Below are 24204 nucleotides of genomic sequence, written 5' to 3'. Positions count from 1 at the left end.
TCACTTGTAACGAGTCACTTGCCGGCGTGGACATTGATGTGGCTTTCCCGTTATGGGGAAGTCACCGAGGTCCCCAAAAAGAACAGGGACGAATTCGGCATCTGGTCGGGGGGCTGGACCTTCATGGTTAAATTGAAGGTTTCCGGCGGCACGGTCACCCACATCCCTTCCTCGGCGTTCCTGGGAAGGGACAGGATCCTGGTCTTCTACCAGGGGCAACCGAAGGTCTGCCACAAGTGCGGCGACCCCACTCACTTCAGCGCTAGCTGCAAGGTACAGAAATGTGCCTTGTGTGGTGGGGTAGGTCATCTGGCCGCCTCGTGTAAAGACATTCGGTGTCACGTGTGTGGTGACCTAGGTCACCCTCTCTGCCGCTGCCCTCGCTCCTTTTCTAATGCCGCTGCAGGCCCGGCGGGAGGAGTACGTGAGGGAGAAACCTCTGGCCGCGCTCCTGCAGCTGTGGCAGGTGGTGGCGGAGGGGAAGGGGCTGAGGGACTGGTGAGGAAGGGCAGTGCCAAGGTGAGGGGCCCCGCGTACGTGCGGAGGCAAGAAAAACGCCATGGGGGTGGGGGGCAGGTGAAGTCTCAGGCAACCGGGATGATGCCTGCTACTCCCGTCCAGGCCAGTGGCAAAAGCCACTGAGGTCCTGACGGAGAGTGTGGTGAGAGAGGACATCAGGAGGATTGAGAGGGAGAATAAAGCGGCTGACTTGGACGGGTCCTCACAGTATGAAAGTGTTGATGAGGAGGTCCAGGAGCAGCCTACAGCAGCGGGTGGCAAAAGCAAACGTGCCAATCGTAACAAATCGGGGGGGAAGAAGGCTGGCAAGCCTTCAAAATCTCCCCCTGCCCCGACCACCAGGGTGCGCACGGAAGGGCCCGCTGACCCCTCCCTCTGATTGATCTCTCCAACCGGTTCAGCGTCCTTGGAGGCTCGGATGATGGGCCGCAAGACGAGGATGCTGGGCCGGGGGTACCACCGGAGGGTCCTTCGGGGGATGGTGGGGTCCGTCCCTCAGGGGGCAGTGTTCCTCCTGGGGGGGGGACAGACCTGGAACCCGGGGGCGAGGACACCGGGGGGTGGGATGGACACAACGGGAGCTTCCCTGAAAAGGAAGGTGTCCAACCCCCTCCCCAGGTGGAGGTGATAGCAGTGGTAAGAAGTTGGCCATCCGAATTGATCACCCATGATGGCGGAACTCGCCCCGTTGACGCTGGCATCTATTAATGTTGCCAGCATAAAGTCAGATGCGGCTCGCTTCACGGCCTTTGATTTTTTCTCCCGAATTGAGGCAGAAATGTTATTTGTGCAGGAGACCAGACTAACCGACATGAGGGCCATCCATAAAGCACGAAGGGAGTGGAGGTGCGGGCCCTCATACTGGTCTCTTGCGGCCGAGCCGTATAGCGGGGTGGCGGTCCTTTTTAAAACCGCAGTTGTGGAATGCAGACGGGTTACCGTGTTGGAAATGGGGAGGTGCCTGATCCTGGATGTCTTCATGAGGGGACAAGAGCTTCGGCTCATAAACATCTATGGCCCCAGTCAAAGTGGGACCGTAAGTGTCTCTTCCTGAGGATCAAGCCCTTTCTTTTTACGAGCCGACAGGTGGTCTTCGGTGGGGACTTTAACACCATTACGAGGTCCCTTGACCGGGGGGGAGTCCCGGAGATCGCCTGGCTTATGACAGCGTCGCGTTAAATAGTATAGCCAGTGAAGCTCACCTGGTGGATGTCCACATCCGGCACACCCCAGGTCACGGGGGTTTCACCTATCATAGGGGTAGCAGCAGGTCTAGAATAGACAGGTTTTTTTTAAAGGAGGACGCCATCTTTTCTGCGGTGTCCGCCGTTGAGGTGGAGTTCTCCAACCACTGTCTAATTTTCTTTTCTCTGAATGTTGCAGAGACTCCTCGGATGGGAAGAGGGCTGTGGAAGCTCAATTCGTCCCTGCTGGAAGAAGCGGAGGTGAGACAATCCTTCGAGGATTTTCTTCAGAGCCAGGTATCGCTGTTGGATCTCTGTAGTAGTAAGTCAGAGTGGTGGGAGATCTTCAAAAAGCGGGTGGCGGGGTTCTTCCGTCAGCTCTAGAACCTCAGAAGTCTGAACAGGCACCGCTTGTATCAGGCTCTGGGGAGGAACCTCGAGCAGCTTGTCTCGACTGGAGGTGACCGTGAGGAAATCTCCAGAGTGAAATCTTTACTCAAGAGGTGTCAGTATGATAGGCACACATCTTTAGTTTTTGAGAGGGACTTCGGGAAGTACCGCTCGCCCGACCCTTACAGAAACTGTAAGATGTCAGTGAATTGTAAGATGGTAACAGGACTGATCGACAGTACGGGGTCCCTGAACAGATCCAAATCAGGGATCCTGGAGGTGGTCAGATCCTTCTACTCACACCTCTTGGAAAAGAAGGATCTGGATCGGGACAGGATGTCGGCTTTCCTGGCTGAAACCGTCCCTGAGCCAGGGGGTGATCCCTCTCTTGGTGTTTTGGCAGAAGAAATCAGGGAAGAGGAAGTGAGACTGGCCATTGATGGGCTTCGGCCCAAGAAATCGCCAGGTCCGGATGGCTTAACATCCGAGTTCTATAAGACTTTTAGGGACTCCTTGGTCCCCCTCTTGACAGGGGTATTTGATGAGTGTCTCTCCTCGGGCACTCTTCCCGACTCAATGAGCAAGTCAGCCCTCATTATTCTGTCAAAGGGTAAGGATCCGTCCCGTATCGAGAATTGGCGTCCCATAGCGCTTCTCGATACGGACCGGAAGGTTCTGGCCAAGGTGCTGTTTAATCGGCTGGTGAAGTTTGCACCCCGGCTCCTTTCAGGGGCCCAGCATTGCTCTGGTCCAGGCCGCAGTACTTTTAGTGCTGTGCTCGTTGTCCGAGAGGCAGTGGAGCAGGGTAGGGCAGGTCACTGGAAGGCCTTTGACCGGGTCAACCACGAGTACCTCTGGTCTGTCCTTTTGAGGTATGGACTGCCTGGTAGGTTTGTAAAATGGTTAGAGATCTTGTACCAAGGGGCTGAGACTTTTCCGCTGGTGAACGGTTGGTCAGGTCGCCCTTTTGAGGTGGGTTCTGGGGTCCGTCAGGGCTGTCCGCTGAGCCCGCTTTTATACGCGTTCGCGATCGATCACTTCCTAAGGAGGGTAGATCGTGGACCGTTGGCGGGAGTCGGGATGGACCAGGCGGGCTCTGGGTCCTCTCTGAGGGTGGTGGCGTACGCCGATGATGTTTCCCTTTTCGTGTCCTCGAGAGGGGAGGCGGATTGGGTCATGTCGGAGGTAGTACGCTACTCGGAGGCATCCGGGTCCATGATCAACCGGGATAAGTGTGAAAGTCTCTGGCTGGGAGGGGGAGATCCCAGGTTTGATCTCCCGGACACCCTTCCAGGGCCCCAGGCCACCGCCAAAATTCTAGGCATCGAATTTGGCCCCGGGGATTACCCCCAGCAAAATTGAGAGGGCAGACTTAAGATCGCCGCCCAAAAGGTGGACCAATGGAAGGGTTGGTCTTTAACCCTGAGGGAAAGTGTTGCCCTGGCTAAAGGCTTTCTGCTACCTTTATTAATATACCTGGGCAGTGTGTGCATCTTGCCGGAACCTCTCTGGACACGGGTCTATAGCCTGTTCTTCCAATTGTTATGGGGGAATAGGCTTAACCTAATCAAGAGGGATGTTACATACCGTACGAGGAGACTAGGCGGGTTGGGTATGGTCAACCCGGTGGTGTTTCTAGTAAACACCTTTCTTAAGACTAACATCTCCAACCTCTGGCTAGAGAGGGCTCCTCCGTGGGTAGTCTCCTGCAAGGGTTGGCTTTGGCCTTTCTTCCAGGAATGGGAGACAGGAGGGCAGGTGAAGGACCTACGCACACCTCATGGGCATCTCCAGGCTTACGCTTCCCCGGTTCTGAAGGTGATCCGCCGGTGGGGTCTGGGAATGTGGGAAATCAGGACCATGTCGAGGCAATGCCTTGACAGGAGGGTCCTGTTGACCCATTTCCAGAAGCTCCTGGCCCTTAAGGATTGCCCAGGCCGGGATCTGGAGGTCGGGCTGGGTCTTTTAAATTCTAAGCGGATCCCCATGAAGTTTTGGGACTTGACCTGGCGCTGCTTCCACGGGAGGCTGTATGTAAAGGATAACTTGAAGTGCAGGAAATCCGATGATCGGGGTTGTCCCCGTGAGGAGTGTGGCAACGTGCTGGAAAGCATGGAGCACTTCCTGCTTCATTGTCCCTTTAATGCAGAGGTGGGTGCTTCCATACGTTGGCCGCGGCAGGCGTCCCTCTCCTACACTGAGTGGGTCTATGGAGCGTTCAGATCCCTGGGTGGCCGGGACCCGTGCACTTTATTCCTAGTCAGTGTAGTGGTTAGGTTCTACACTTGGAATGCACGGTGCCTAGTTTCGACGAGGAAAAAACCCTCCCAAGGGATGAGGTGGTAGGAAACATCTTGGGTGACCTGGTGAAGGTCCGTTGTTTGGAGTTCGAAAGGTTGGGTGTGAGGAAGGCCTCTTGGCTTTGGAGAGGCCTCTCCTTTTAAAAACGCACTCAAGGGAGAGCTAGCTCCGTGTGAATGAGGGTAGGGATAGCATAAGTTTCACTGGGTGTGTTAGGGACAGGGAGGGACAGGCACTGAGGGACAGAGAGAGTTAGTTATGATAATTTAGGTAGAGTAGGGACAGATAGGGACAGTTTCTTTAGGGACAGAAGTAGGGACAGTCTTGGTTGTTGAGGGACAGGGTGAATGTGTTAGTGAGGGATGGGGCCTCCAGAACTCCTTTCCTGGTGTTGGGCTGGTGCATGTCACTTTAGCTTTGTTTTGGAAGCATGAAATTTAATGGATATTGGGCTTGCAGGCACCAAACTTGGGCCTGTGGCAGGGTTTTTTTGGAAATGTGGTTAATACTGATTGTTTGGGTAATATTATCACTGGTTATATAAGCAGGTCGTATCTTAGGTGCATTACAAGTGTAGTATGTTCTTTTTGTGTATGTGTATATGTATGCAGTATTGTATGTATGTCGTTAGGATGGTGCTTTTAAAATGTATATATTATAGTTAGGAAAGGGGGAAGGGGTACAGTCAGATTGGGTGGGGGTTTCTTGCGGGGGGGAGGGGGGAAGTTTGGACCCTGGAAAGGACCCTGAGAAATCAAGGGCCGAAGATGAGAAGGAAGATGGCCTGGGAACTACACCAAGGACCATGTGAAATATAGGAAACGTAGAGACGGGCCATAAACTTTCTGGGACCCTGAAGTGCTGTTTTTTTTTTCTGAGGCCATAAACTTTCATGCACCTAGGTGTGGAAAAGGCTACGAACTTGTGGACCTGTGGTGTGGGTGGTGGAAAGGGAAGAAAAAAAAAAAAAAATTTAAAATAAAAAAATTAAAAAAGGAAAAAAAGGGGGGGGGGGGTTTCTTGCTGTGTTGAGGGGAAGTAGTTGAGGGTCTGCCAAGATGGCTGTTTTTTTTTTTTTTTTTGTTTAAGGCAGTGGGACAGGAAAAGTGTTTACTTTCCTGTTTTAAATCCAGTATATAGGAATGAACAGGAGCATGAGTGAAGGTGTGAATGGGGTTGAATGTGAAGGAATGGATTTTTGTTTGTTTTCTTTGTTTTTTTTGGAGGTTCCTGCTGGGGGTCCCTCAGGCTGCAAAGCCTGGAGATGCTGCGCTATGTTCTTCAGAGACGGACTGTCATAAGCTAGCATATTTGCACAAGTTTTTTCTGTATGTCGGTGTGGTTTATTTTAGTTCATGTACCGTGGTTTTTGATTTCTGGAATGTTGTTTTTGTCTGTCTTATGTATTATGTATTGTGTTTTTGATATTTTTATAATAAAAAAGAGCTACAGGAAGTCACTCAGGATCAGTAATGTAATGTATGTACACAGTGACTGCACCAGCAGAATAGTGAGTGCAGCTCTGGAGTATAATACAGGATGTAACTCAGGATCAGTAATGTATGTACACAGTGACTGCACCAGCAGAATAGTGAGTGCAGCTCTGGAGTATAATACAGGATGTAACTCAGGATCAGTAATGTATGTACACAGTGACTGCACCAGCAGAATAGTGAGTGCAGCTCTGGAGTATAATACAGGATGTAACTCAGGATCGGAAATGTAATGTATGTACACAGTGACTGCACCAGCAGAATAGTGAGTGCAGCTCCAGGGTATAATACAGGATGTAACTCAGGATCAGTAATGTATGTACACAGTGACTGCACCAGCAGAATAGTGAGTGCAGCTCCGGGGTATAATACAGGATGTAACTCAGGATCAGTAACGTAATGTATGTACACAGTGACTGCACCAGCAGAATAGTGAGTGCAGCTCCGGGGTATAATACAGGATGTAACTCAGGATCAGTAATGTATGTACACAGTGACTGCACCAGCAGAATAGTGAGTGCAGCTCTGGAGTATAATACAGGATGTAACTCAGGATCAGTAATGTATGTACACAGTGACTTCACCAGCAGAATAGTGAGTGCCAGGGCTGTGGAGTCGGTAAGCCAAACCTGCGACTCCGACTCCTCAATTTCCCTTACACCGACTCCACGACTCCGACTCCCACACATATTGCTTATATTTAAGTGAAAAATTTATTGTAGTACAATGTGAACCTCAGACATTTAATCATTTTTATGATCCAATAATCAAGATATTTAGATAGAACAGAATATATATTGGTGTACTATCCGGTTTTCATTCTTTTTGGTACAGATACGATATGGATAGACAGATATGGATAAATGGATAGATAGAGCAGATTTCTAATCTGCTTTTGCTATTGAGTAACATTATCTATGAGCTCAAAAACCTTTCAGGTGATGCAGTTTTTTAAAAAGATGATCAGCTTTTGCAGCTGAAAAACGTATCCTCAAAAAACACAGGAAAAACGCTGTGTGTGAATGTAGCCTTAGATCAGGAATAGAACAGTCATTTATAGGACATTTCATAACTTTCCCAAATTCCTATGAAAAAATATTCAGCACATCCTGCATTGAATTACTGTACCCAATTTATTATATATTTTAGGAGTCGGAGTCGGTCCATTTTATACCGACTCCACCAAAATGAGCACCGACTCCGACTCCGACTCCACAGCCCTGGTGAGTGCAGCTCCGGGGTATAATACAGGATGTAACTCGGGATCAGTAATGTATGTACACAGTGACTGCACCAGCAGAATAGTGAGTGCAGCTCCGGGGTATAATACAGGATGTAACTCAGGATCAGTAATGTAATGTATGTACACAGTGACTGCACCAGCAGAATAGTGAGTGCAGCTCCAGGGTATAATACAGGATGTAACTCAGGATCAGTAATGTATGTACACAGTGACTGCACCAGCAGAATAGTGAGTGCAGCTCTGGGGTATAATACAGGATGTAACTCAGGATCAGTAATGTAATGTATGTACACAGTGACTGCACCAGCAGAATAGTGAGTGCAGCTCTGGAATATAATACAGGATGTAACTCAGGATCAGTAATGTAATGTATGTACACAGTGACTCCACCAGCAGAATAGTGAGTGCAACTCCGGGGTATAATACAGGATGTAACTCAGGATCAGTAATGTATGTACACAGTGACTGCACCAGCAGAATAGTGAGTGCAGCTCTGGAGTATAATACAGGATGTAACTCAGGATCAGTAATGTATGTACACAGTGACTGCACCAGCAGAATAGTGAGTGCAGCTCCGGGGTATAATACAGGATGTAACTCAGGATCAGTAATGTATGTACACAGTGACTGCACCAGCAGAATAGTGAGTGCAGCTCCGGGGTATAATACAGGATGTAACTCAGGATCAGTAATGTATGTACACAGTGACTGCAACAGCAGAATAGTGAGTGCAGCTCCGGGGTATAATACAGGATGTAACTCAGGATCAGTAATGTAATGTATGTACACAGTGACTGCACCAGCAGAATAGTGAGTGCAGCTCTGGAGTATAATACAGGAGGTAACTCAGGATCAGTAATGTAATGTATGTACACAGTGACTGCACCAGCAGAATAGTGAGTGCAGCTCTGGGGTATAATACAGGATGTAACTCAGGATCAGTAATGTAATGTATGTACCCAGTGACTGCACCAGCAGAATAGTGAGTGCAGCTCTGGGGTATAATACAGGATGTAACTCAGGATCAGTACAGGATCAGTAATGTAATATATGTACACGGTGACTGCACCAGCAGAATAGTGAGTGCAGCTCTGGGGTATAATACAGGATGTAACTCAGGATCAGTAATGTAATGTATGTACACAGTGACGGCAACAGCAGAATAGTGAGTGCAGCTCTGGAGTATAATACAGGGTGTAACTCAGGATCAGTAATGTATGTACACAGTGACTACACCAGCAGAATAGTGAATGCAGCTCTGGGGTATAATACAGGATGTAACTCAGGATCAGTAATGTAATGTATGTACACAGTGGCTGCACCAGCAGAATAGTGAGTGCAGCTCTGGAGTATAATACAGGATGTAACTCAGGATCAGTAATGTACTGTATGTACACAGTGACTGCACCAGCAGAATAGTGAGTGCAGCTCTGGAGTATAATACAGGATGTAACTCAGGATCAGTAATGTAATGTATGTACACAGTGGCTGCACCAGCAGAATAGTGAGTGCAGCTCTGGAGTATAATACAGGATGTAACTCAGGATCAGTAATGTAATGTATGTACACAGTGACTGCACCAGCGGAATAGTGAGTGCAGCTCTGGAGTATAATACAGGATGTAACTCAGGTTCAGTAATGTAATGTATGTACACAGTGACTGCACCAGCGGAATAGTGAGTGCTACTCTGGAGAATAATACAGGATGTAACTCAGGATGAGTAATGTAATCTATGTACACAGTGACTCCACCAGCAGAATAGTGAGTGCAGCTCTGGAGTATAATACAGGATGTAACTCAGGATCAGTAATGTATGTACACAGTGACTCCAAATAATTGAATAATTATTTAAATAATTTAATACATACTGTATATAAAGTGTTTCTTTATAGAGTAGATTAAACCTGTATGTGAATTTTATTTTGCCTCAATGAAGTTTTTCTTCTTCATGTACAGTTTGATGCCCTGGGCCCCATATGTCACATTCACTTTAGCTGTTCCTCTTTCCCCTATGTAGATAATTTAGCTGCAGCTTTCCCCATCCCTGTAGTTTTATCCCAATTGTGAAAAGCAGAAAATTAAAATAAATTTCCATCAGCGGTCACTAGATGGCGCTGAACCAAAGCAAAATCAATTTTGATGGTAAGAAAAAAAAGAAAATCTCCTTTTACATGAACCATATCTACACCTAGCACTGCGGTCCCAACCCTTCAGAATACCCCAGTGTACCTGTCACACTGTTTTCCCTCTTGGATTTTATAGGCAGTGCGCTAGATTTCAAAATCTCCGGAGGGAAAATGTGTCCGTAGCTTCCACATTAGGAGAACACGTCCTGTGGACCTGTGGGTAGGACAGATGTGGGCAGACTGGTAGGACATTGTTAAAAACAACTCAAAGTTCAAAAAAGGAAAAAGTTTTTGCAAAGTTTTTCAATGTTACCGAAGTTGAAAAACTTGGTGAAATCTTTTTCCTAAGTTTATAAAGTTTGTTAAAACTTTTTGAGATCCTATTACTCCGTTACTACTTAATATAAAAACTTTCCGAAAGTTGAGAAACTTTATAAAAACTTTTTCCTTTTATAGAACTTGCGATTTCTCCATAGACGGGGCGAGCGATGAGGAGATTGTGGTTACACTCTAATCTTTTGTAACCGCTGGACTGAAAGTTGCCAAAATCTCCCCCCAATAACTGCTGACGGGCAGGAGGATAGTTTACTGCTCAGTCTTCCCTAATATGCTTTTTTTCATACATTAAGCCCCCCCCCTCCCCCCCCTGGAAACAGCGCTGGTTCTCTGCCACTGATCATCAATAACGTCTCAACTACAACGCGCGTCGCCGCTGTGGAAATCGCTGAGCTCTGCCCTGATATACTGATTGGCTGCAGCGGTGAGGTGAGCCGTGTCCGTGACTGCAACCAAAACACAGAGACCGGAGCTTTAGCAGAGAAGCAGTGCTGGACTTGGGAAAGGGTTAATTACCCGCTCTATTTGGTATTTTATGTGTGTTTAATAAGGTCTGGGGTTCCCTTTTGTTAAAGTGAAAAACCTCTTTAACAAGGTGCAGGACATGCAGGTAGCGATCACCTGAGCGCCACAAGTAGGGATTTGCGGACCTCTATCAGCGATCAAATCTGCACAGAAATGATTCCCCAGGATGCCCTCTGCTGGCAAGATGTAGCGTTACACACAAGCCATTTTTTGGCCGATAAAGCGACGTAAGGTATGACCAGTACAAGGCCAAATTCCTCCCAGTGATGTCACATATGGTCTCAATAGAGACCGTTTTGAGAATTGGAAGAGAAGGCGGTCAGCACATGATCAGAAGTTTGCAAATGCGCAGGTCACGTGACGAGTGCCGAGAGTGTGAAACCGAGCGGATTCCTGACTGTGAGCACGTTGGACACGGTCAGGACTCTCCTTATTGCACTGCCTCGCTGTTTATTTAGTTGGTCCGAACGTCCCCTTTGACATGGCTGGGGGTGTCATTGTTAACAGACGTGATCACAACTTTGTCTGTTTCTTTCCTCAGCTTAGTAAATTGAAGAAGAGTTATGATAAACTCCATTATTATCACGTGAAAAACCATAAGAATGACAGCGCAGAGGCCTCCATGGAGCCCGAGAGAAGCCAGGCGGACCTCCACCGGTTGTCTCAGAGGCTGGAGGTAAGATTGTGCAGTGATTCAGTGATGAGCACTGTGGGGCTTTGGGTCCAACATCTGCATGTTTTCCTTTGGCTTGCATCGATTTCTTTACAGTTTTCTGTTTTCTTCTTTCTTTTACTTTGGGACATCCCTTTTTTGATTGATGTTATTCTTAGTAAAAGCCTGTGAGTCCTGTTTTTTTTTCCTGCCCACCCACGTTAAAAGCTTGTGAGTCTTGTTCACCCCACAAAAACACACAGAGGGAAAGCTTGTGGGTCCTGCTTTTTCCCTGCCCATCTAGCATAGAAAGCCTGTGAATACTGTTTTTGCTCCACACACACAGTGATGGAAAGCCTGTGAGTCTTGCTTCTGACACTCCCACACAGTGTGCATAGCCTGTGAGTCCTGCTTTTGCCACACCCCCGCAAGGAAGGAAAGTTAGTGAGTCCTGATTTTGCCCTGCCCCCACAATGAAGGAAAGCCTGTTGGTCCTGCTTTTGTCCCACCCCCAGAGTGAATGAAAGCTTGTGAGTCCTGCTTTTGCCCCAACCCCACAGTCAAGGAGAGCCCTTGAGTCCTGTTTTTGCCCCACCCCCACAGTGAAGGAGAGCCTGTGAGTCCTACTTTTGCCCCACTCCCACAGTGAAGGAGAGCCTGTGAGTCCTACTTTTGCCCCACTCCCACAGTGAAGGAAAGCCTGCGAGTCTTTCTTTTGCCCCCCCCCCCCCCCCCAAAGTGAAGGAAAGCCTGCGAGTCTTTCTTTTGCCCCCCCCCAAAGTGAAGGAGAGCCTGAGAGTCCTGTTTATTTTCTCATCCACACACAGTGATAAACCTTATGTAGCCTGACTGATTTGCACATTTGCTTTTTTTAAGAATAAATGTGTTGAAGCAGTAAGAACGGCTTCTCAGCACATGTGACTCACTGTATATAACCAACTCACATGGGGACTCCAGCAGTCGCACCAGTCCTGGGAGCGCAGGCTGAGCTGCATTTTCCTCTGCCCGTTCCTATACGACTTGCACCCGGAGGTGAGGCATAATCTGGTTTCTTCTGCCGTCTTATTATTGAGTCGTTACACAACGTCAGACTACACAGCGACTTGTCCGCAGAGGCTCATCAGGTACCGGCACCTTTTTTGGTTCCATGTTTATGGTCGAGCTCTAGAGCGCCACGTCTGCACGCTTACATTATGACATGTATGGGGCTGTAGCATCCGGGCGCCTGGACGGTAATTATAAAGTATCTTGTGGCGATCAGCTGGATGCCGAGCCGCGGAGAGCCATAAATCGTGCTGCGCTCCCGGAGCCTCTTTACGGCTCGTTTACGGTTTATTGGCGCTAATAGCTTTGATTCATTGAGTAAATAGTTTTTTTGTTTTTTTTTAAGGATGGCAATTTACAGAGAGTTAAGTGCTGACTAAATCAGAAAGTAATTACTGGCAGGGGGACACATAAATCATCTCCAGTCTGTGTGACCACAGCGGCGCTTCCACATTATTTGTCCTAATGATAACTTGGCTTTTATAATAAAAATAGCAGCATTTATTTTTTTATTATATTTATTTTTTCTTTTGGTTGTTAAAGAGAAGATCCAGCTTCACAGTCAGTGTCAAATGGGAAATGAAGCAACTTTGCAAATAGTCTTAATAGTCTTTTTTTTTTTTTTTTTAGAGCTATGATATTGATCATCTTGCCTTAAGATAGGCCCTCCATATCACATTCGTGGTGGTCTGACTCTTAGCACCCTTACCGATCGGCTGATCTAAGGGGTCTCTGCTCCGTTCACTGTGCTGCAAGCTTTCCTCCCATTCACTTGTATAGCAGGGTCCTTGCAGTACCGCTCACGGCCAATACACTGTGTATGGAGCTGTAGCACTTACCATATACCGCAGAGCCTTCAATCAACGGATCTCGGAGGTTCTGAGAGTCGAAAGCCCACAGATCTGATACGGGATGATCAATCTGTATTAAAACTGCTGAAAATCACTTTAATGAATCCCTTTCAGCACAAGGATGTATTAGAAAATCACATGGAGAGGTCTCAAGAGCTGAGCCCGTCCATAAAGGGCAGGTGCTGACTGTGTTATGCAGCCGGCATTTTGACTTTAGCAGCAGGGATCGGAGCTTTTTAGGCCCTTAAATGCCGCTGTCAATCGCTGACAGCTGCATTTAGGTGGAGTGATCAAGCCCAGGTACCCGTTCAGTCGTCCATCACCTTTCCTCCTCTCCACATGATTGCAGGGTGCCAATGGTTTACCATGGAAGCCAGGGGATATCTTGGTTCTCCTGTGAAGCCAAGCCACAGACTGAGCTTCATAGGAGACTGTTATTTTCACTGCTGTAGTACTGCAAAACCTAGAACAAGCGATGAAACCATCGACGGTGAAAGTCTCCGAAAACAATAAAAGTTTAAAAAAGTTAAAAAACAAAAATTTGAATCGCCCCTCTTTTCACCAATTATATATAGATAGTGTAAAAAAAACATATTTGTCGTCGCGTCTGTAAACGTCCGATCTATCACAGCGTAAAACTATTTTATCCCGTATGGTAAATACAAGGAAGAAAAAACCCCGTAAAACACTAGAGTTGCTGTTTTTAGTCTTGGTACCTCCACCCATAAAAAATACAACCCTGCAATAAAAGTGATCGACGTTGTATGTATCCCAAAATAGAACCAATAAAAGCCATACAAAATACATCGCAGGTCCATTGTGGGAAAAGTAAGAGTTACGGGTCTTGAAAAAAATGTCAACATACACCAATTTTTTTTAATTATTATTATTTTACGAAGTTTGGAATTTTTTTTGCCACCATTAAAATATTAAAAAAAACTTTTGAGCATTTTTTTGTTGAAAAGTGGTAAAACATTAAAAAAAAAACCTACGTAATTTTGGTATCAATATCGTATTCACCTGCAGAATGAAGTTACTGTAATTTAATCTGTTCTTGACCTGGCGATGGGAAAAAAAGCAAACGGTGAAGAAATAAGTGAAGCATAAAAGCTGTGTAGTTATGATCTAATGAAGACAGCAGCCTGGAAATACTCAGATCTCACATCCAACCTATATTACTGAGAGGGAAACTCCTACAAGAGAAATATCTGAAATTTGGAACTGGCTGTAAACTGCATATCAGGGGGTCTGAGAAAGATTGAAGATTATAGAGTGAATGAGACAGCAGCCTGGAAATTCGCTGAGCTCACATCCAGCCTATATTACTGAGAGGGACACTCCTACAAGAGAAAAATCTGAAACTTGGAACAGGCTGAAAACTGCATATCAGGGGGCCTGAGAAAGATTGAATGAGACAGCAGCCTAGATATACTAAGCTCACATCCAGCCTATATTACTGAGAGGTTCAAGAAAAGAGGAAATCCCGGCACTCACATGTGTTGATTTAATTTGCTTTATTCCACATCACAGCAAAACATTTCAGCTCATCCAGAGCCTTTGTCAATTGTGAATAGTTACATAGTATTACAACATATATAGAGAAAACCAAGGAAATGAGAGTGAATGAGACAGCAGCCTGGAAATTCTGAGTTCACAACCAGCTTATATTACTGAGAGGGACACTCTTATAGGAGAAAAATCTGAAACTTGGAACAGACTGTGAACTGCATATCAGGGGGTCTGAGAAAGAATGAAGATTATACCGTGAATGAGACAGCAGCCTGGATATACTCAGAGCTCATATCCAGCCTATATTACTGAGAGGGACACTCCTACAAGAGAAAAATCTGACACTAGGAACAGGCTATAATGCCTTCACATGTAACACAGACTTGTTTTTGGTCTGCCCAATGTGAAACTAATGTCCTTTCTTAGAAATTCTTCACAATTTTTAAGCTATCCAGCTGCATGACGTGAATGCAAAAAATATTCTTTGTCTGTGAAATATATTGGGTGGGCATTATACCTCGATTGTTTTTTTGGTTTTTTTTTGTAGGTTGCAGTGGAAAAAAAGTTTAGACGTGCTAGCTGTGGGGCCTGAGCTGTGTAGCTGGAAGCAGATAAAGGCAGAGAACCCTTTTCACTTGTGAGATTTGTGTCTTTTCAGGAATATAAAGAGCAAGCCGAACAATGGGAGAATCAGAGCCGGCTGTATCAGGAAAATATCCAGGAATTAAATGAGCAGAGGAAGAATCTGATAGAAAAATGTGAATATCTCCAGGTAACCTCAGTAAAATATTCCGCTTATACACCGTCTATATCTACCTACAGTCATGGCAGAAAGTGTTCACACGCTTGAAATTGTTCCAGAACATGAAGTATTTCTCCCAGAAAATTATCACGCTTTGATATACACATGATTATTTCCTTTGTGTATATTGGAACGACACAAAAAAAAGAGAGAAAGGCAAATTGGACATAATTTCGTACAAAACCCCCAAAATGGGAATTTGTTGGCACCCTCAAGTTAATATTTGGTTGCACACCCTTTGGAATAATTGACTGCAATCAGTCACTTCCTATAACCATCCACAAGCTTCTTACACCTCTCAACTGGAGTTTTGGAGCACTCTTCTTTTGCCAACTGCTCCAGGTCTCTCATATTTGAAGGCGCCTTCTCCCAACAGCAATTTTAAAATCTCTCTACAGGTGATTAATGGGATTTAGATCCGGACTCCTTGCTGCCACTTCAGAACTCTCTAGCACTTTGTTTCCATCCATTTCTGAGGGCTTCTTGAAGTATGTTTGGGGTCATTATTCTTCTGGAAGACCCATGACCTAGGATGCAAACCCAGCTTTCTGACACAGGGCACTACATTACAACCCAAAATCCTTTGGTAATTTTCATATTTCATGATGCTTTGCACACAATCAAGGCACTCAGTGTCAGAGGCAGCATTGAACCCCAAACCATGTTTGAACCTCCACCATATTTGACTGTAGGCATTGTATCCTTTTTCTTTGTAGGCTGCTTCCTTTTTTTCTGTAAACAGAATGATGTGCTTTACCAAAAAGCTCTATCTTGGTTTCAGGTGTCCACAGGACGCTTTCCCAGGAGGATTTTAACTTGCATACATTTTTGTGAACTGCAGTCTAGTTTTTCTAAAGCTCTGTGCCAGCAGTAGGGTCCTCCTTGGTCTCCTGCCATAGCATTTCATTTCATTCAAATGTGGACGGATAGTTCGTACATGAAACTGATGCATCCTGAGTTGCAGGAGAGCATGAATTTCTTTGGAACTTGATTGGGGGCTGCTTATCCAACATCCGGACTATCCTGTGTCAATGCCATGGGTTGTAACCTTGATTATGTTGCGCACTGTGTACAAAGGAACATCAAGATCTCTGGAGATGGACTTGTAACCTTGAGATTGTTGATATTTTGTCAACAATTTTAGTTCTCAAGTCCTCAGACAGTTCTCTTCTCTTTGTGTTCTCCACTCTTAAGCCCCCGTTACACACTGCGATATCGCTAGCAATATCGCTGTTAAAGTCACCGATTTTGTGACGTTGCAGCGATATTGCTAGCGATATCGCTGCATGTGATACTTACCTCCGACCGGCTCCCCCGCTGGTTATCGTTGATCGCGCGAGAAGCTACTGGACTATTCCTCGTCGGTCACTTCCTGCGGCGCTTCCTGTGGCGCCGACGAGCGACGCGTGGAGCCGGGCGGGAGGACGCAGGATCGCCGCGTCTGACAGGTAAGTAGCGACCCCCGTCCCCAGCGATGTCGCTGGTGAGATCTGCCTGTGTGGCAGCTCACTAGCGACCACCTAGCGATGCACCAGCGATCCTGACCGGGTGATATCGCTGGTCGGGATCGCTGGTGCATCGCTAGGTGTAACGGTACCCTTAGTGTGGCACACACAGAAACACAATGCAAAGGCTGAGTCAACTTCTCCCCTTATCTGGTGTCAGCTGTGATTTTCATATTGCCCACACCTGTTACTTGCCAAAAGTGAGTGTGAACGAGCATCATATGCTTGAAACAAAGTTGTTTTACATATGAAAGGTAGACTCCTCACCAAACCCTGACTGATGCACTAGCAGGATGCAGCAGGCCTCCATTGATAAAGGCTTAGGGCAGCACAGGTGCAACCCACTGATGAAGACAGCCAGTAACCCAAAGAAAAAGAGGAGCTGGCTGCCTAGTGGGAAAAATGCACACAGATCAGGCTTCCATTGGGGGGCCTTGATTGGGCTACCATTGGGGGGGCCTTAATTGGGCTATCATTGGGGGGGCCTTAATCGGGAAGAAAAAAGAAATCCGCATCAAAATTGCATTTGTTGTTTTTTTGGGGGGGGGGTTTTTTTCACCATTTCTCCCCTCAAACAGTAAAAAAAAAAAAGTTTAGAAATAATTGATTTATACCCCAAAATGTTGCCGCCGACAAACACAGCTCATCCCGCAAAAACAAGCTATATCGCCGCAAAAATAAAGATGATATGTCTCCTAGGCTATTCCTCTGGATTGACAGGTGTCTTTCATAATGAGAGACCTGTCAGTCACCCGGAGCAGCGCTGGGAAGAGCCGGCCAGGGACAGAGCTAGACTAGTCTGCTTTATGGCTATGGTCCCTAGCCGGATCTTTCCAGTGCTGCTCCCTGGACGTATTCTGCTTTATTGTAGATTCTCTTTATGCTTCCCTAATGCAGCAGATCTCATTCCTGGCACGGATAACGCACTGTCAGCCATACATTTTGTTGTAGACACCCTACCAGGGAGAAACCATTGACTTTAACTAGCTAATGGGTCATGCACCATCCGCCTGCCATACATTTACTGCACGCTACGCTCTGCCAGCAGACTAAATGAAGGGCTGTGTGCAGGGAAGGGGTTAAATCATGCATTTGCCTTTTTAAAGATAATTTCACCTTCTAAATACATTGCATTACTTACCGTGTATTGTAGTGATTTATTATACTCGAGCTGTTTTATCTTGAAAGTAATAATTCTGCTGGTTGTCGTTGGAAACCATTCAAGAAGCTTGTGAAATACGTTCTTAGAGGGGGTGGGAGGGGGACATTACTTTTTATTTCTCACCATCATATTAAAGCACCACTGAGACTGCAGATAATGCTGTGAGATTTCTGCTCTGGCAACTCAAACATTTTAAATGTCATTTACAGGGAAGGAAGGGAGACAGTACTATCTGAGCCTATATCGTTTAGAGGGAGACGGTACTATCTGAGCCTATATCGTTTAGAGGGAGACGGTACTATCTGAGCCTATATCGTTTAGAGGGAGACAGTACTATCTGAGCCTATATCGTTTAGAGGGAGACGGTACTATCTGAGCCTATATCATTTAGAGGGAGACAGTACTATCTGAGCCTATATCGTTTAGAGGGAGACGGTACTATCTGAGCCTATATCGTTTAGAGGGAGACGGTACTATCTGAGCCTATATCGTTTAGAGGGAGACGGTACTATCTGAGCCTATATCATTTAGAGGGAGACAGTACTATCTGAGCCTATATCGTTTAGAGGGAGACGGTACTATCTGAGCCTATATCGTTTAGAGGGAGACAGTACTATCTGAGCCTATATCATTTAAAGGGAGACGGTACTATCTGAGCCTATATCATTTAGAGGGAGACAGTACTATCTGAGCCTGTATCCTGTTTAGAGGGAGACGGTACTATCTGAGCCTGTATCCTTTTAGAGGGAGACGGTACTATCTGAGCCTGTATCCTGTTTAGAGGGAGACGGTACTATCTGAGCCTGTATCCTTTTAGAGGGAGACGGTACTATCTGAGCCTGTATCCTTTTAGAGGGAGACGGTACTATCTGAGCCTGTATCCTTTTAGAGGGAGACGGTACTATCTGAGCCTGTATCCTTTTAGAGGGAGACGGTACTATCTGAGCCTGTATCCTGTTTAGAGGGAGACGGTACTATCTGAGCCTGTATCCTTTTAGAGGGAGACGGTACTATCTGAGCCTGTATCCTTTTAGAGGGAGACAGTACTATCTGAGCCTGTATCCTTTTAGAGGGAGACGGTACTATCTGAGCCTGTATCCTTTTAGAGGGAGACGGTACTATCTGAGCCTGTATCCTTTTAGAGGGAGACGGTACTATCTGAGCCTGTATCCGAGGGAGACGGTACTATCTGAGCCTGTATCCTTTTAGAGGGAGACGGTACTATCTGAGCCTGTATCCTTTTAGAGGGAGACGGTACTATCTGAGCCTGTATCCTTTTAGAGGGAGACGGTACTATCTGAGCCTATATCGTTTAGAGGGAGACAGTACTATTTGAGCCTGTATCCTTTTAGAGGGAGACGGTACTATCTGAGCCTGTATCCTTTTAGAGGGAGACGGTACTATCTGAGCCTGTATCCTTTTAGAGGGAGACGGTACTATCTGAGCCTATATCGTTTAGAGGGAGACAGTACTATTTGAGCCTGTATCCTTTTAGAGGGAGACAGTACTATCTGAGCCTGTATCCTTTTAGAGGGAGACGGTACTATCTGAGCCTGTATCCTTTTAGAGGGAGACCGTACTATCTTAGCCTGTATCCTTTTAGAGGGAGGCAATAGTATCTGAGCCTGTATCATTTACAGGGAGGCAGTACTGTGTGGTCCTAGGTCAGATGCAGGAACAGACCAAAAACTGCAGCCATGGGTTCTTCTAACCAGCTGCCTAGCCATCTGAAAATGAGAATTGTGGAGGTCCACAAAGCAGGAGAAGGCTATTAGAAGATAGCACAGCATTTTCAAGTTTCCCTTTCCTCAGTTATGAAATGTAATTAAGAAATGTCATTTAGCAGGAACAGTGGAGGTCAAGATCTCTAAGTGATTCACTATATGCACGAGCAGATGACTACGTTTCCGTACCTACCTCTGTATACATTGTCGCTACATACTGCCCTCTGAGTCATTCTGCTGTTAGCTTTTTGATATGCCATGTGAAGGGATGCAGTGCTATTTGTGTCTACATCATTTATAAGGAGACAGTACTATGTGTACCTAGGATAATTATAGGATGAGACAGGGAGGCAGTACTATCTGTGCCTTGGTTAATACCGTAATAGTTCTGCCTTTTTACTCCTCCCTATTATTCACCAAGTTGCCGCTAGTATTGCGTCCTTACTTCTGCCTATTCTCACCTTGGTCAATAATAGTGAGAGAGAGGGAAGCAGTACTATCTGTGCGTAGGCCAATTCTAGAAAGAGACAGGGATGCAGTACTATGTGTCTTGGTCAGTTATAGGGAGGAAGCGCTGACATCCTTGACAAATTGGTGGCTGTGGTGGGATCTGCATGGCCACCCCAGCTGTGAATTTGTCAAGGATGACAAGCACTAATAGGCTAGGTCAATTATAGGCACAGAGAGGGAATCTGCACTTTGTTCTTGGGTCAATTTTAGGAAGAGACAGGGAGACAGTACTATCTGAGCCAATTTCAGCTATAGGGAGAGAAAGGGACGCAGTACTATCTGTTTCTAGGTCAGTTATAGGAAGAGACACAGAGGCAGTACCATAGGTGTCTCGGTCGATTATAGGGAGAGACAGGGAGGCAGTACTATAGGTGTCTCGGTCGATTATAGGGAGAGACAGGGAGGTAGTACTATAGGTGTCTCGGTCGATTATAGGGAGAGACAGGGAGGTAGTACTATAGGTGTCTCGGTCGATTATAGGGAGAGACAGGGAGGTAGTACTATAGGTGTCTCGGTCGATTATAGGGAGAGACAGGGAGGTAGTACTATAGGTGTCTCGGTCGATTATAGGGAGACAGGGAGGCAGTACTATATTTCTGGGTCAATAATAGGAAGAGACAAGGAGGCTGTACTATAGGTGTCTAGATCAATTATAGGGAGAGACAGGGAAGCAGTACTATCTGTGTCTTGGTCAGCTATAAGGAGAGACATAGAGACAGTACTATCTGTGCATTCCTCATTTATAGGGAGGCAGTGCTGTGAGTACATATGTCATTTATTTGGTGAGATTGGGCAGGCACAAGAAGACTGTAATAAGGAGAGTGAGCTTTTCCGCCACTGTGTGTTAATTAGGGATTGACACCTTTTCATTCTTCGTGGCTTTTTCTTCCTTTTTATACCGGCTTTCCTGATTGTTTCGCTTGAACAGCGGCCAGTATGAAGTGAGATTTGTGGAGCTAGAGGTAACATTCCCATTTGTCTGTAATGACGGTATGGGAGAAGTAGATGTGGAGGGGCTTTACAGCTCTTTTACATGGACTCTTCCCTTTCAGTAATTGCAGTCTGGTGAGCGGAGACGCGCATGTTTTTGCTGGTTTATCTAATTGGTGCTCAGGGTCTCATTATTTTTTGCCCATAATGAAGGATACAATGTGTAATTGTAATATATGATGTGTGTTCTCGTCTCCTAGAAGCAGTCGCACTGCCACCCGGAGCAGCGCTCATGCAGGACGCGGCTGCAGGACGAGGCAATTACCAATAACCAAAGCGACATCAGAAGATTGAGGTGCCAGCTTGACGTTTCCCAGGAGACAATCCGGAGCGGCAGGGTCATCATCGAAAACCTCAAAAATGCTGTAAAAGAAATCACATTAAGTAGGAACTCGCTGAAAGCTGAGAATCTGCAGCTCTTACAGGAGCTGAGGGATTGTCAGAAGCATTGCCAGGTAATGACATGATAGGCGGCAGCACAAGTCCACCAGCAATGGTTCTGTCCCATCCAATCATAAGGACTCCTCATTGGCACAAGCACATAATCCCGCTTCCTGGTGCGGAGGGACAAGGACCCTCCCCTGCTTCCTGGAGCGGAGGGACAAGGACCCTCCCCTGCTTCCTGGAGCGGAGGGACAAGGACCCTCCCCTGCTTCCTGGAGCGGAGGGACAAGGACCCTCCCCTGCTTCCTGGAGCGGAGGGACAAGGACCCTCCCCTGCTTCCTGGAGCGGAAAGACAAGGACCCTCCCCAGCTTCCTGGAGCGGAGGGACAAGGACCCTCCCCCCGCTTCCTGGGGCGGAGGGACAAGGACCCTCCCCCCGCTTCCTGGGGCGGAGGGACAAGGACCCTCCCCCCGCTTCCTGGGGCGGAGGGACAAGGACCCTCCCCCCGCTTCCTGGGGCGGAGGGACAAGGACCCTCCCCCCGCTTCCTGGGGCGGAGGGACAAGGACCCTCCCCCCGCTTCCTGGGGCGGAGGGACAAGGACCCTGCCCCCGCTTCCTGGGGCGGAGGGACAAGGACCCTCCCCCCGCTTCCTGGGGCGGAGGGACAAGGACCCTCCCCCCGCTTCCTGGGGCGGAGGGACAAGGACCCTCCCCCCCCGCTTCCTGGGGCGGAGGGACAAGGACCCTCCCCCCCCGCTTCCTGGGGCGGAGGGACAAGGACCCTCCCCCCCCGCTTCCTGGGGCGGAGGGACAAGGACCCTCCCCCCCGCTTCCTGGGGCGGAGGGACAAGGACCCTCCCCCCCCCCCCGCTTCCTGGGGCGGAGGGACAAGGACCCTCCCCCCCCCGCTTCCTGGGGCGGAGGGACAAGGACCCTCCCCCCCCCGCTTCCTGGGGCGGAGGGACAAGGACCCTCCCCCCCCCGCTTCCTGGGGCGGAGGGACAAGGACCCTCCCCCCCGCTTCCTGGGGCGGAGGGACAAGGACCCTCCCCCCCCCCCGCTTCCTGGGGCGGAGGGACAAGGACCCTCCCCCCCCCCGCTTCCTGGGGCGGAGGGACAAGGACCCTCCCCCCCCGCTTCCTGGGGCGGAGGGGACCAACCCTTAGTAGTGATTTTTTTTCCTGGGGGGGTAAGACGACATTTATAAATGGTGATTTGCAGATTGGCTATTTATCATGTGATCTATCAAATAAGCGTCTGGCTCTTATGGAAAGGTGCAAGGTGGGAAGAGAGGGGTGTGGAGGGTCAGGGTTAGGATGCAGCACACTAGTGAAGATCTCCATAAATCCACATTGAGAAAATTTATAATCTAAGCCTGGATCCTGCTTGGAATGCAATCTGTGGCCCATTACCGTGTATATGTGATTGTGCAGATGGCATTGACCCTATGTCAGAGCAATCCTAGGCGGATTTATCAATGTAAAGCCTGTGGCTTGCTTAGCTGAGATTTCTGCTTCTCCTACAGATGCATAGTAATAGGCTCTCGTAGGCTCGAGCCTTTCTAGTTTTCTCTTGAATAAAGCCCATGATTGATCAGTTGTCTCCAGTATAATGGTGTAACAACCTCGCAAATTAGATAGAAAATCAATTTCCTCTTTATCACTTGACCCCCAGAGGACGGAGAGCAAACTCTCCGAAGCCGCCACTGAACTGCGGGCACGTCAGGACCTCTGCAGGGCGACCGAGATGGATCAGAGGCAGCTGCACACATTAATATCGGAGAAGGATGAAGAGAATAAGCTCAGGTATGATGACTGACATGGACTATTTTTTGGTCCCCCCCCCACAGAGAAAGGTCACGGGATAGGGAAATGGTCTCAGATTGCTAAATGGAGTTAAAGTGAATCTATCAGGACAAGAATTAATAAAATGATGCCTGTCTAATACTAATCTGATGTGTCAGCGTAGAGAAATCAAGCTTTGAAGCCACATGCAAATTAGCCTGGAAGTGCATTGGGGCGTGTCGGTATATGCGGAGAACATGAACACTCCCACAATGCACTTCCAGGCTAATTTGCATGTGGCTTTAAATCTCAATTCCTCAGCAATAGTGCATCGAATTACTACAAGACAGGTATAATTTTTCATTCTTGTTCTGTGATATATACATCTATATACCAGATTGATCTGTAAACCTTGTCCTGATAGGTTTTCCTTTAAGGGTCATGGAGGCAATGGCAGGGTTATCCTTTTTCTTTCCCTGTTGGGTGTACTAACCATGGACAAGCTAGGTCTATTCTAGCTCATAGAGTGTAGTCTCAAACACACTGTGTCATAGAGAAAAATTAAAAATCTATAAGACATCTCCAGAGAAGAGGCATATCACCATCACATTGAACATATGGGGAAGTGAGGAAAAACTAATTCTAACGGGATGAGGGAAGAGAGCTAACATCCCCATGTCAATTGAAGTTGCAGCTCCCTTCAGTGGCCAGGTAATTACAGCAGGGAAATTTGCTGGGGAAAGAGAAAACCAGTGTGAGTTTCATTTACGCAGAGGAGGAGAACTGCTTTCCTAGGAATAAGCTTCTCATCAAAGAATTTTTCATAGACACTCTGTCTCCGGTGTCCAGTGTTGGGTTTGCATCCATCCGATATTTATCAGGATATACTTTCAGCGTTGTTGCAAAGGAAAGAATAGACCACATTCACTCCCATCATTGTCCTCTAACTTCTCTAACCTAATAACAGCCCGATAGATGATGCTATCCAAGTCATGTTTGATCTGTATGTAAAGGTAAAGTCTCGATAAAAAATATGACGACAATATCTACCTCCTAGATACTCCAGGGCAAACATATCATGTAAGTTGTCTCATAAAATTCTATCAGACTTAGCACACCCCACAACCAGCCCCCATATGAGATCACCAAGGGGAGGTATGTGGGTA

At 47.1% G+C, this 24204-nt stretch overlaps 1 protein-coding gene across 3 annotated transcripts in view; it reads left to right on the top strand.

The window, feature by feature from the left end:
- DEUP1 (deuterosome assembly protein 1) overlaps window positions 1-24204 on the top strand; it is a 70099-nt gene that overhangs the window by 12288 nt on the left and 33607 nt on the right. The window contains exons 5-8 of one of the 3 annotated variants that reach the window (XM_073558388.1): window positions 10660-10794; window positions 14833-14946; window positions 21071-21322; window positions 22929-23059. In XM_073558388.1, coding sequence (XP_073414489.1) covers window positions 10660-10794; window positions 14833-14946; window positions 21071-21322; window positions 22929-23059 — 632 coding nt within the window. Of the gene's footprint in view, window positions 1-10659; window positions 10795-14832; window positions 14947-21067; window positions 21323-22928; window positions 23060-24204 lie in introns of all 3 variants that reach the window. The other 2 variants (XM_073558387.1, XM_073558389.1) reach the window with 2 other exon arrangements.

This window comes from Dendrobates tinctorius, unplaced genomic scaffold (assembly GCF_039654945.1).
Source record: "Dendrobates tinctorius isolate UK_male_01 unplaced genomic scaffold, ASM3965494v1 ptg000256l, whole genome shotgun sequence".
Lineage (NCBI taxonomy): Eukaryota > Metazoa > Chordata > Amphibia > Anura > Dendrobatidae > Dendrobates > Dendrobates tinctorius.
Note: the sequence above shows the minus strand (reverse complement) of the source record. Positions and strands in the feature narration are given on the sequence as shown.